The sequence below is a fragment of the Haliotis rubra genome, unplaced genomic scaffold, assembly GCF_003918875.1.
Source record: "Haliotis rubra isolate DU_JTF1 unplaced genomic scaffold, ASM391887v1 Scf7, whole genome shotgun sequence".
Taxonomy (NCBI): domain Eukaryota; kingdom Metazoa; phylum Mollusca; class Gastropoda; order Lepetellida; family Haliotidae; genus Haliotis; species Haliotis rubra.
The window spans coordinates 64,503-78,014 of NW_025767412.1; the positions used below are offsets into that span (position 1 = coordinate 64,503).

A 13,512-nucleotide genomic window follows, 5' to 3' on the forward strand; every position below is an offset into this window, starting at 1 on the left:
CTGGGTGTAATGTCATAGTCCTTGTTACCTGCAGTAGATAACTGGATCCCTGGGTGTAATGTCATAGTCCGTGTTACCTGCAGTAGATAACTGGATCCCTGGGTGTAATGTCATAGTCCTCGTTACCTGCAGTAGATAACTGGACCCATGGGTGTAATTTCATAGTCCTCGTTACCTGCAGTATATAACTAGATCCCTAGGTGTAATGTCATAGTCCGTGTTACCTGCAGTAGATAACTGGACCCATGGGTGTAATTTCCTTACCTCCTGTAGATGATGATGATGATGATAACGATGTCTATGACTGTCTATGACAGTTCCGCGACTCCTATAACTCCAACTGACGTAGACACTGATATGATTACTGTCTTCGGAAATAGAGAAGCAAACATTTTTTTTAGTTTAGGCATATTCGCATATGTTGTATTCTTTCCAGGTGAACGATAAACTTGCCTTTGCATGTGTGTGTGACGCGTGCTTCTGGTAAGGTAAGATACGCCCACCTTTGCGTGACGCGTGCTTCTGGTAAGGTAAGATACGCCCACCTTTACGCGAACGCTCTATTTGATAGTGATACATTTAAACATAACATCTGAATCATACCGAAGCCGATATTACTTATAACATGTAAGTAGCTTTTGTCACTTTATGCATTTCGTGTCATAAGTAGTGCGATCCGCACAAAATCCCGCGAGGATCTTCAAGGGTCTCACCATGTTCGTATCCGATGTTGTACGCCGCACTCAGCACTTTTCAAGCCATATGGCGGCGCTCTGTAAATATTTGAATCTGGACCAGACAATCCAGTGATCCTCACCATGAGCATCGATCCCCGCAATTGGGATATGATGAAAGTTGTCAACCCAGTCCGCGTGCCAGACCACCCGATCCTGTTTGTCGCTTCTTACGACAACCATGGGTTGCTGAAGACCAGTTCTAACCCGGATCTTCATATGTAAGTAGTTTAAGAACAGGGATCTGGAGTTATTACGTTTAGGGGGGTTAATATTTTACAGAGCGTCCAGAAAAACTGGTCATGCAATAGAATAAACTGTTGCTTAGGGCATCTTTCTGGAAATATTAACGACAGTAATTATACATATTGTGAAACTTCTATCACGCAGACCTTTAACGAATTGTCATCGTTTTCAGTATTTCTCGAAACAAGCTGTTTTGAAAACAGTTTCTGAATGTCTTCTTCTTTGACTGAAGAGATTGCTTTCTGTATGTCACTGGTGGTTTCCTGGGTACTGTCACAGAGAACGCCGAAGGAGATGGCATTCTTCGCCCTGTTTAGAAATGGAAAGATTGGTTACGTTTACTTGTTGATCAAATTTCGCCAAAAGAGATAAACAATAGCGGATTCTTAATATTTATGCATGTGACCTTTGACCGATTCCAAAACGAGGTCATACCTGCAAATATGGCAGCTGATCACTGCTCTGTACCGCAGTGTACATCTGATGCGAGATACGACAATTCACTTTCGTTTCACACATTTCCGAAGGCTGAAGATGTGCGAAGGAGATGGATAATTGCCATTCGTCGGGACGAAGGACCCTTCTTTACGGTAGGTTAAAATTTTCATTCGGGATTTTCGAAATTAAATCTCAAGAATTTGAGTCGTCCAAACAGCAACGAATATATTATCGGAGCTGCAGTTGTCAAACAGATATTAAGGCTAAACAATATTTTGTCTCAAACAACTACATGATAGCATTTTGCATGTCAAATTTGTTTTCAACTATACTTTCGTGTTACTAAATTACCAGGACGATTGCATACATTAGCCTATTTGAAACAATGGCAGATGGACCAAGGAAGAATTATTATAGAATCACTTATATACACAACTATTGATTGTAACAATTCGAAAAAAGAGATATTTATTTAAATCTTGGAGCTCAAAATCTATGACAGTAGACTTATTCTAATTTCACTTGTATTTAGATCACCAGGAAGAGTGTTGTTTGCTCGAAGCATTTCCGGCCTGAGGACTACAAGTACACACCGGTAAGGAGGACCCACAAGCAAGGATCTGTGCCATCCATATTTCCTTGGAACTTGGAAAATATGAAGTTCCAGCCATCGGTCATCAAAACAAGTAATTTCATGGGAAAGGTCAGTTTAAGAGTGAGAAACAAATTGGTAGATGTGTAAGCACAACTTCAGTTCAAATGCTCTTTAACTAAAGATGTCTTTCTTTTTTGTGGTATCCATTAATTTAAAGTATTTCCATCTAATTAAATTTCAGATGAAGGATTCATAATCACTGATGACCCTCATACCTCATGACAAATGCACAAAACAAACTTGTTAATATAAATTAATAAATGTGATTACTACTAAATCTGTAATATTTCATCGACTGTATATTTTTTTAATACACAGATCTTTTACATTTTTATAGATATCAATGTTTTGAAATATACACAGGTCGTAAAAATGAATTATGATATGCTGAAATTGTGAGTACCTCCCTTTCAACAATGCCAGAATTTCTAATAAGCAGTGAACTAGGTCAATATTACATGGTTTTGTTTCTGAATGATTAACAACAATACACAAAGTGTTATGAACAGAGAACATGTTTTAATGTATATATGAAATATATATTATATTCTGATATCAGACTGATAATTTTTTTTCTTGACAATGCTATGAACCCAACTTACAGTTATATTGTGTGGCGAGTCATTTTTCTTCATGGAACGGTAACAACGAGCTGCTATTACGCAAGATGTGTCATCACATGATGCTGCCAAAATATACAAGACAAGGGAATAATATTACACGAAATAACATCATTTGAATTTTACATAGATCTAATAACTATCTGACGGTTACGGCCTAGGTTATTGACATGATGGAACTTAGGTTAAAGTAGTTCAAAAACACCTTTTCAGTTGCACTTCATAATAATTAACGTATGTCCCGTAATTTTAAGGGTGAAGTCAATATGATAACATGTCAAGAGGAAAATAAGCCTACTTCAATCATAAATAAGCAATGACATAATGACATTGACAGCCAGTGCGATCGTTACTGTACCATTTACAACATTGGAAATGGATGAATGAAACTTACTTCGCAAATTATAAATGAACCCTTCACTATAATATTTGAAGCCTTTGTTCAGTTGGGAAGTCCCGGCACTTCTGCTATTCATTTGTATATAAGTCTCCACGAAGGAAAATGTGAGAGACGGGAACGCCGTCAGATCGCTTCCGGATTTCGTCGCCATCACGATTCGCTGATTACGCGGGTATGACCTCGTTTTGATATTGGTCAAAGGTCACATGCATAAATATTAAGAGTGGCCTATACACCCAGACCTTCGACACATTTATCAGATCAGATGTAGCCCATATAAAATATATTTTTATTCATTGAATAAGAATCAAACACCCCGTGAATACCCAGGTTGAAAAAGGCTTTAGGCAAGCACGACGAATGACTAACAGGATCAGGCTGCCAGACATGGTGGTTGCATGTCATCGTAACAAATTGCGTAGATCGATGCACATGTTCAAACAAACAAACAGAACTACTCAAACAATAATAACAAGTCATAAAATGAACAGATGGCCGACGAAAAACCGTCACAAAGAGGCTAACGAGAAATTCATTTTCATTCAACATGCAACAGTTAGTGCATTCTTCATAATGACATGGAACAGTTAGTGCATCCTTCATTATGACATGGATTTGTAACTTTGTAAGATATAAATTCCAATACTATACCTTTTATCACAACAAAACATGATCTGATATTTGTGCTGTTTAAAATGTGATATGACACATAAAATTAGTATTTGCAAGGAAACGCCGGGTTATTAAACAAAGATATTCTTCCAAATATGTTGTCAGATGATATTAAAGACACAACACATACTGTAGTAGTTTCTGGTATCTAAGGAAACCAGATTTCTTTCATTTACAACCCTAAAAATCCCATCCAATCAGGTCTATGCCTATTTCTCTATTACTGCACTTTCAAAAAGAAACTTTCACAAATTACGTTACGTGTGAGACTGAGGAAGGACGTGGGGGAGGTTGTGGTGGCATATGTGATCCTTGGCGAATGTGGTTAAACTCGCAACGACATCGTCGACATCTGCGGATGACAACGCCGTCTTGAAGTGGATGGTATAGATATCTGGATATAAATACAGAACGGGTATATATAATGTTGTAGCCAGGGATATGGTGTTATGAATCGTTAACACAATGGCACAAGCTAGAGATGATAAGTATGTTTACACTGCAATGGGAAAGACATTGTGAAAATTTTTACTAAACACATGACTATACCATAATGCTATTGTGTTACCGTATGTATATGTTAATAAGTTTACACAAGGTATTAAATCCGTTACATAGTTACCTTACTACTTTAATCCTACCTTCTGTTACCTTATCAATAGTGTAACAGGCATAAACTCAAAAGACTTTCTCAATTGTCACCTGATGGAGTAAGTTAGTGACAAAGTTTTGTTTTACGCCACGTTTAGCAATATCCCGGTAATATCACGGCGGGGGACACCAGAAATGGGTTAGTGTGACCAGCTAACACTTTAACCACATGGCTACCCCGCCGCCCCTCCTGATGAAGGAAGACGTTGCTGTGCGAGGTCCTTACAAACAATTAGGCAGTAGTCCATAAAGCATCATATCTTCATGACTACAAAACTTGATAAACATTGATGAATTCACAACCTTCATTAGTGTGAGAAATACGAATTATCAAGGATATTCTGGTACTTGTTCCACTGTGCACAACGACCATCGCAACACTTTAAATCTAACGAATAGATTTAAGATTGACAAAACGTTATTACATGCCTCCTGCATCCTCAGTTGTTACATTTACAGAGCACTGCCCCAATCTGACATACATTGAAATGCAACACGTACTTTTATGTTGTCAGTCTTGAATACATACCTGATGGACGTATTGTTGGAGGCATGCTCGATGGGCCTGTTTTAGGGTGTTTGAGGAGTTTCTTTGTCGAACTTGTTTGTCTGGCTGTGTGATCAGATCGAACATTTGCACTTGTGTTTATTTCCATCGGCGTTGAATGACTAACTGGCACTACTGATGTTGTTGAACATGTTGTCGTTGGCGTTGCTGTTGTGACTTGAGGGGTAGTTACAGATGTAGACCGTGTAGTCACGGTGCTTGTTCTGCGGATAGCAGATGTGGGAGGGTGTGGTGCTGGGCGTTTCATGAAAGGAAATACCTGGTCCTGTGGACGAATATCTAATTGCAGTAGACCTCGGTGTAGACGATGTCGAACCTTGTTGAGGTCTTTGTAGATGACACGGTAGTTGGTGAAGATGCATATGTAGCTTCAAGTTTCATGTTACAGTTGGTCCCAGACCAAGGATGAACACAGATACACAGGAAGGTTGTGTCTTTTGTGACACATGTCCCATTGTTAGAGCACGGGATGCCCATGCACGGGTCTATCGTGGTGGAACACAATGGACCAGTCAAACCAGACGCACAGATACAGGTGACTTGACCATCTGTCACCAAACAAGTTGATCCCTGACTACACTGACTGTTTGCACAAAGGTCAACAGCCACATCACATCGCTGACCGGTCCACCCGTGCGGACAGGAGCAGGTGTAGCCGTAGAAGTGGTCAGTGCAACTGCCCCCATTTAAACATGGCTTCCAGGTACAGTTATCAACGAAATCTCCACAAACACTTCCTGTCCAGTTGCCGGGACACGCACAGCGGAATCCGCCATCGTAATTGACACATGTGCCGTTGTTGAGACACTGCGGTTTGAGGCACTCATTGACGTCAATGTCGCAGTCGTGGCCTGTCCAGTAGCTGCTGCAGGTACACTTGTACCCTCCTGGAACGTCCACACACGTCGCATTGTTCTGACAAGGTCCGGCCGAACATTCATCAATTTGTGTCTGGCACTGTTGTCCGGTGTATCCAGCTGGGCAGTGACATCTGTAGCCCTCGTTAGTGTTGGAGCAGGTTCCCCCGTTACCACACGGACTGGGTGGAGCACAGGCATCTTGTCTGTACTGACAGGTCAACCCCTTCCATCCAGGTCTACAGCTACAGTTATATCCGCCGTCATAGTTATAACATGAACTGCCGTGGACGCAAATACCAAGTAAACATTCATCAATGTCCTCGTCACACTTCTGTCCCTTCCATCCATCCATACACTCACACTGGTAGCTGCCGTTGGAGTTTCTGCATCCTGTGGAATGATCACAAAGGTTCAGTTTACACTCATCGACATCTTGTTCACAATGAGCTCCGGTCCAGCCAGACGGACAGACGCACCAGGAACCAGTCTCGTTGCCCTGGCACGTGCCCCCATTGTCACATGAGCCTCCGTGACATGGCCCGATGAAATGTTCGCACATGCTTCCTGACCAGTCCAAGCTACAGATGCAGTGAAAGCTGCCCAGTGAGTTGACACAGGCGCCTTGGTTCAGACATGGTTTTGATAGGCATTCATTTATATCTGTTGAGCAGTTATTCCCCGTCCAGCCTCTAGAACAGTTACAGATGAACCCACCAGGGGTATTGGTACACGTAGCGCCATTCACACAAGCACCTGCCTCACATTCATTGGTTTCTAATTCACAGCGATCTCCATGCCAGGAAGACTCACAGACGCACTGATAGGTGTGTGTTCCGTCAAAACATGTGCCGTTGTTTAGACATGGGTTGTTGTGACAAAAACCGATGAAAGTCTCACATTTAAGTCCGGACCAGCCAGAAGCGCATGCGCAAGTTGAATTATTCGCGTCAGCTTTTATGCAAGTACCACCATACTGACATGTGCTGAGAGTGCATGGATCATTGGACTCCGTACAGAGTGTCCCACCCCACTGGTCGTCACACGCACATTTAAAAGTGGTATGGTTTAGAAAACAACTGCCGCCCGTTTTGACAAGGGTTTGGGGAACATCTGTCAAGTAGTGTTTGACACGTGGTCCCTGTCCAGCCTTCGGGACATGCGCAGACGTACATATCTATGTGGTTAAAACAAGTAGCCCCATTCCTACACTGACCAGGAGGACACACGGGGTTGAGGTCTGTACATCGTTCACCCACCCACTTTGCTGGGCAGGTACAGTTAAATCCACCCTGTTCGTTGCTACATGTTCCACCATTTGCACAAGGAAGTAGCTTACACTCGTCGACATCTTCTGTACAATTGTCCCCTGTCCAACTGGCCGTGCACCCACACACAACTCTCCCCGATGACACTTTACATGTACCCCCATTATAACATGGGTTGGGGTCACACCCGGGGGTATATGTCTCACAGGTCGGCCCTGACCACCCTTGCGAACAACTGCAGGAGAACGTTATAGAGCCACTGACACAGGTACCATTGTTTTTACATGGGTTAGTTGCACACAACGATTGGGTTATGTTACATGATAGCCCTGTCCAGCCTTCGTTGCAGGTGCACGTGTAACTTCCGGCGGAATTTGCGCATGTGCTGTTAACCGGACATACTCGATTCAGTTGAGACTGGGAGCACTCGTCGATGTCCTCTTCACACTTGTCGCCGTGCCAACCTGCAACAGACACAAACCAGAGGGAGCGGGTGAGTGGTCCAGGTAAATGAATGTGGCCATTCCCTGAGTGAGCGAGTGAGTTTAGTTTTACGTCGCACTCATCAATATTCCAGCAATATGGCGGCGGTCTGTAAATAATCAAGTCTGGACCAGACAATCCAGTGATCATCATCATGAGCATCGATCCTCGCAATTGGGACACTATGACATGTGTCAACCAAGTCAGCGAGTCTGACCGCCCGGTCATTAGTTGCCTCTTACGACAAGCATGGGTTACTGAAGTTCAATTCTAACCCGGATCTTCACGGGTTGGGGTACCATGAAGTGCTCCACACATTGTACTTATGCAGTACAGATCACGTCATGAATCCGTAAGAGTACGAAGTGCGTGGGAAAAGACTCTTCATGCACCGGATATAGGGTGTATACATAGTAAATATAGCGTAGATGAGAATGTTGACGCCTATATTCTAGGAAACACCAGTCATGTGTATTTTGTTGGCAAAACAAATAATTCCTTCAACCTTGATACCTTTATACCGTGACATTCTACCGTGACCGGACTTCTTCCCTCGCGTTCTGTCGGACTGGTTGGGTCATAGGCGAACACATGCATGTACAGGAACCTATCACGACAGTATATACCTTTGTTGCAGTGAATGATCCCAGTCGTGTGGTCGCAGTAGGAGTTAATGTAGGTGGTGGTGCAGTTGATGGAGCAGTCATGGCCGTAGTAGTTGGGGGTGCACCCGACGTTGACGTCTAACACTAGCCTGAAGGTATACAAAACATTTAGCTTCGTTAGTGTTCGACTTGGGTAACAAATTAGTTTTCGGGGTTAACGAGTTTCTGTTCCAAAGAAAGTTTTTCTTAGGCTTGTATGTTAAACCGCGTTGTGGCTTTGAGTATGTCAGTGACGTTTAGGCCACTTTAAACAGTATATGACGTCACAACAGCTTTTTGAGGAGGGTGAGCCTCATGTGACGCTGATCGTACACGTTTCCACGATACTCATAGACATGTTGATGGCTGTAACCTAAGATCAGTAGATTCTGGTACGACCAAGGAAAGCAAATCTGCAGTATCTTCGATAACTGGGCAATCCGTGCAGCTTCCACTAAGGATAATTGCGATGCTGATAACTACATTAGAAACGCAGTAATGCAGTGCACTGCAGGCACACATACATAATGATCGAATATAACTGTAACGTCTAATCAAATCAATAATACTGATGGCGAAGGTATTTATATGTGAAATGTCCATACATTCAGTTATGCCGAATATTTATATTTGTCGAAGCTTACCCTTTCCTACGTTTGCCATATATATTTCAAGTTTCTATTAGACTTACTTAAAGGACGATTCAAATATATTATGTACCGGGCAAAAGAAAGTTATCACCGACTTCACTTGACCAAAAAATAGAATGTGAGATTTATGATAGTTATTTTACAAACAGAATTTTTTTCCCAATATTTTGACTGAAAATGCATTGTAAAATTGCAAAATTAAAAATTACACAAATCAGAGTTCATTCAAAAATTGCATCAACAGCGAGTGTGAGCACCCCGGGCATCCATACACGCCAACAGACGTCTCACTGACGTCGTCAGTCGGCGGATGAAGTCAGCAGGAACCCTGTTCCATAAGTCCAAGAGAGCCTGTTCCAGTTCCTGTCGGTTCGCTGGGGTTGGTACACGGTGTCTCAGCTGACGATCGCCATTTCTGGTGTCCCCCGCCGTGATATTGCTGGAGGTGGTACACGCTGTCAGTCAGTCAGTCACCTGACGATCAAGATGATCCCAGAGATGTTCAATGGTGTTTATGGAGAACGTGCCGGTCAAGGCAATCCGTTGACTTTAACATTGTGCAGGTATTCCCGAACAATTCTGGCGGTTTGAGGCCTTACGTTGATGTGCTGCGAACTGACTCCTTTTGGCTGTTGCCGAATAAAGGGCACCACAAAAAGTTTATCCCTTTATATTCCTGTAAAGCTGGGCATTGAGATTACCTCGGATGATAACCATACCCCATACCAGGACGCATCTTTCATCGAACGGATAAACTTCTTGAACGCGGGTTGGCGCCAGTTGCTATCCTCTACGTCGAAAAACTCTAACTCTGCCATCGTTTCTGAACAGACAGAACCGACTTCCATCTGTAAAGAGCCCTCTCTCGCTGCCACCGACGTTGAGTTAGTAATCATTGCGGTCTTCGTTGACGGTGTAGACGGGTCGAGACCATTCCACGGAAGGGGCAGTCGCCATACCAAGTCGTCGAAGGACTGTTCGCCTGCTGTTCCGAAAGGTCGATATGCCGGATGTAGAGGTCTTCGGACGGTGTCGTGACTCTTGGTCTCCTCGATCTTGGGGGTCTTGAGTCTGGCCTGTTTGCTGGCAGCGGTTTATTAAGTTGCTGATGGTGGCCTGGCTGCAGTTGAGGGTTCTTGCCAGCTGACGTTGTTAAGCCCCCTTATTGGCCATACCGATCGCCCTGCCTAGGTGCGCTTGCGCAAGTCTTGGCATATTCGTGGTGTTTATTTTGGTTACTGCATGCTTGCTCTGTCCAACATCGGTATTTATGCCACAATCACGCACGTGCACTTAGACCAATGTCACAAAATTACGTTTTTCAAGCATTGAAAAATGCAGGATTCGTTCGCAGTTTTCTGACAGCTGTGTTGATATCGGTATCATGTTGCGTTTTGGCGAATGTTTTCTGCATTGTTTCATACCTGTACCAGCGGGTTTTTTTTTTTTTATATATTTTTATACAATTACTTTAAAAGTGATAACTTTCTTTTGCCCGGTAGTTTACATGCGCGTATTCCCTTTAAGATTGGTTTAAGAGATCACTGTCAGTGACATACACAGTACTCGTCCTCGTGCCAGTCAACGTCAGCGAGACCACATCAGTGGAGTTCGTTGTCAAGGGAGTTGTAAGGGTGGTGTTGAACACGTCAATGGGGACGTCTGAAGAGCCAGTATTACTGTCCATCACGTTTATCAAGAAAGGCGTCCCGGTGCCTTGCTGAAGGAAACAAGTTCCGAATGTTCATGAGAAGGGCGAGACAGTAGGGGGAGAGGAATATGACATCGCCCTTTTTTCTGTCGATCTTTTATTAGCACGTGCCTTGCAGGCCTTAATAATGACGTATCATATTTGCAAATAGGTCATTTTAGAAATCTTAAAACGTTTGTTTATTCTTTGTGTTCTCTTTCACTCACTGGGACAGGATGTCACACTCACAAACACTGGCTCTCACAAACATTGCTTCTCACTCAACTGCCGGCACTCACGAATTAGCACAGTCTTTCTCTTCGTTTACTTACTATCAGCACAAACGCTAAGTCACAAACACAAGCAGAGGCTCGCGTCCACAAGGGTCAGTGTTAAAGACTCACACGTACCGCCATTTACTCACAGAGACTCTCATACGAGCACAGTTATTGCAAGGGTAACTTACACGTCATTGGTATTCACTTACTGGGTGCCAGTCAGGTAGGTGCAGAACAACGGGGTTCAGCGTTTGGTTGCCTATGTGGTCGTCGAAGGTGACGTTGTTGGCGTCGTATGTGACATCGGTGGCGATGTACGCACCGCTGCATTTACCACTGACGAAACTGTAAACACAGACGGAAGATAACTATGGAATCCTAGAAGGGACATTGTTGCTATGTCGCATTGTCGCGTTGTCAAAAAACAAGCAAAGTGAGGCAAAATAAACCAAAACGCAACACGCGACATTTCGCCCATTTGTCGCATTGTCGCGATGTCGCGTGTCGCGTTTTGAATAATATATTTTTCTATTCCTCCAAAGGGCGACACACGACATAGCGACAATTTTCAAGGTCACGCGTTGTCGCGCGTCGCGCTATCTAAGATGTGTAAAGAAGCATAGCGACAATTTTCAAGGTCAAAATATGTCGCGTTGTCGCGCGTCGCCCTATCTAAGATGTGTAAAAAGAAGCCTAACTTAGTCTAAAAATTCACTAAAACGCCACACGCGACAATGCGAAATGGGCGAAATGTCGCGATGTCGCGTGTCGCGTTTTGTTTAATTTTGCTTGTATTTGAGAGGGCGACAACGCGGCGATGTCCCTTCCAGGATTCCATAGATAACACACTGAGACGTCGCAACATACCAGAGACCACCCGACCTGTTCTACCCCTGAAAGGTTATGAGGAATGGAATCCGAGATAGTTACTTCAGTGCAGTGGGGATGTTGTGACTCAGACGTTGGCGTTCAGCGTTGACGACGCAGGTTTGATAATCGTTATTGGTATAAATTAAGAAAATTGTAGTGTTAACCGCAGAAATATTTCTGGAATTTTGCATAATAGGCCTATCAAATGGCTGCAGTAACTAATGCATCACACGCTCCACTCCAAAGTGTACAACAACCTACTCAGCTTTACAACAAATCGAAAATATGAGAAACCAAAGTAGCCCACCTGACCACTGGGTAGCCTAGTGGTAGACTAGTGTTAGACTATGTTGTATGTTCATCCCCAGGCTTACCTCTCATCACTGATCTAAATATCTGTGACTTCTCACCGCTGTACTCAGATGTGCACTGCTCAGTAACATATAGCTTAGCTAAAATAACTAAGGGATCAGAGACAGGCACCCAAAGCACCGCTAAAACAACTCACAGCTCATGCTCTAAACCAAAGCGATATAATAAAAAACCGGTGAATTCCTCCAAAAGTTGGATATAACTCAGATAAATAATCTCACAGTGAAAACAAACGCTACTTGGATTGATCAAGCTGACCCAGTAACAGTCAATGACATCACTAACGATGTCGCGCACGTACTTACGGACGCTGCACGGAAAACCTTCGGAGTCAACATAGAGAATTTACGGAGAAGGACCGAACATGTAAACCTTGGTTCGGAGCAGAATGTTATAAAGATCGTAAGATATTTCATAAAGCAAAACGACGTTTACGAAAACACTACTCCATTTATAATAAACGCGTATTTAGGTTTGAATAAAAAAATTATAAAAAGTGTATGGATAGACATATAAAGCGGTACAAAGAGGAAATCGGTAAAATGTTTAGGGAGACCCATAAGCACTCTCCTAAACAATTCTGGAAACTTTAAATGGTGATAAGATTGATAGCACTGATAACATAGATATTGATGTATTATACAAATTCTTCAAATCACTTAATGATTCGGAACCGGAGGAATCAGAACTCGACGCAAGCGGAAGTAATAGTCAACTAAATTGTGAAATACTGAATAGCAATATTACAGAGGGGGAAATTAGAGTAGCCACAAAGCAACTGAAACGATGTAAGGCATCTGGAATAGACTTGATTGAAAACGAATATTTATAAATTGATAGTTGCGATTTATTAACCCCCTTGTTAGTCGAACTTTTTAATTTGGTATTTGACAAAAAACACTGCCCGATTCTTGGCTTACTGGAATAATTAAACCAATTCACAAAAAAAGGAGATACTTCGGATCCAATCTCGTATAGACCTATTGTCATCCTAAGTTGTTTGGGGAAACTATTTACAAAAATATTGAACAACCGCCTATCAAACTTTCTAGATGAAAAAAATATATTAACATCAGCACAAGCTGGATTTAGAAAATCATTCTCGACTGCCGACAACTTGTTTGTTATCTATAACCTCGAGCATGCATATATTGAAAAGTAAAAAACAAAAATTATATTGTGCTTTTATAGACTTCACCAAGGGTTTTGACACAGTTTGGAGAGTAGGTCTGTGGAAGAAAATGCAAACTATTGGTATTGAAGGGAGGTTTCTGACACTTGTAAAAGCAATGTACAATGGCATCAAATCTTTCGTGCAATATAATAATAGTGTATCGGCCTACTTAATGTGCAATAATGGCGTGAGACAGGGAGAAAATCTATCACCTTTACTATTTTCAATCTTTGTTAATGATA

The 13,512-nt window shown here is 42.5% G+C and overlaps 2 protein-coding genes across 2 annotated transcripts; both read right to left on the bottom strand.

Annotated features, from left to right (window-relative positions):
* Window positions 1-1,126: 1,126 nt before the first annotated feature.
* On the bottom strand, window positions 1,127-5,155 carry LOC124258680 (the record flags this gene model as incomplete). The annotated part of the gene is made up of 3 exons (XM_046692751.1): window positions 4,946-5,155; window positions 4,027-4,159; window positions 1,127-1,289 (listed from the first exon to the last, which is right to left on the bottom strand). Coding segments are annotated over exons 1-3 (423 nt in total), but the record flags the coding sequence as incomplete, so codon positions are not given.
* Window positions 5,156-5,263: 108 nt separating this feature from the next.
* Window positions 5,264-11,196, bottom strand: LOC124258575 (fibropellin-1-like). The gene is made up of 5 exons (XM_046692640.1): window positions 11,064-11,196; window positions 10,446-10,606; window positions 8,219-8,346; window positions 7,262-7,573; window positions 5,264-6,795 (listed from the first exon to the last, which is right to left on the bottom strand). The coding sequence occupies exons 2-5, from the start codon at window positions 10,571-10,573 to the stop codon at window positions 5,264-5,266; spliced, it is 2,100 nt and encodes a 699-aa protein (XP_046548596.1). The 5' UTR covers window positions 10,574-10,606; window positions 11,064-11,196.
* Between the last annotated feature and the right edge of the window lie 2,316 nt (window positions 11,197-13,512).

Excerpts from the sequence above, each read along its gene's own strand:
- LOC124258575 (XM_046692640.1), bottom strand. The coding sequence starts at position 10,573 with ATGGACAGTAATACTGGCTCTTCAGACGTCCCCATTGACGTGTTCAAC. Across the intron at positions 8,347-10,445 it reads GGCACGAGGACGAGTACTGT|GCTAGTGTTAGACGTCAACG; the intron begins GTATGTCACTGA and ends GTATACCTTCAG. Across the intron at positions 7,574-8,218 it reads GATCATTCACTGCAACAAAG|GTTGGCACGGCGACAAGTGT; the intron begins GTATATACTGTC and ends TGTCTGTTGCAG.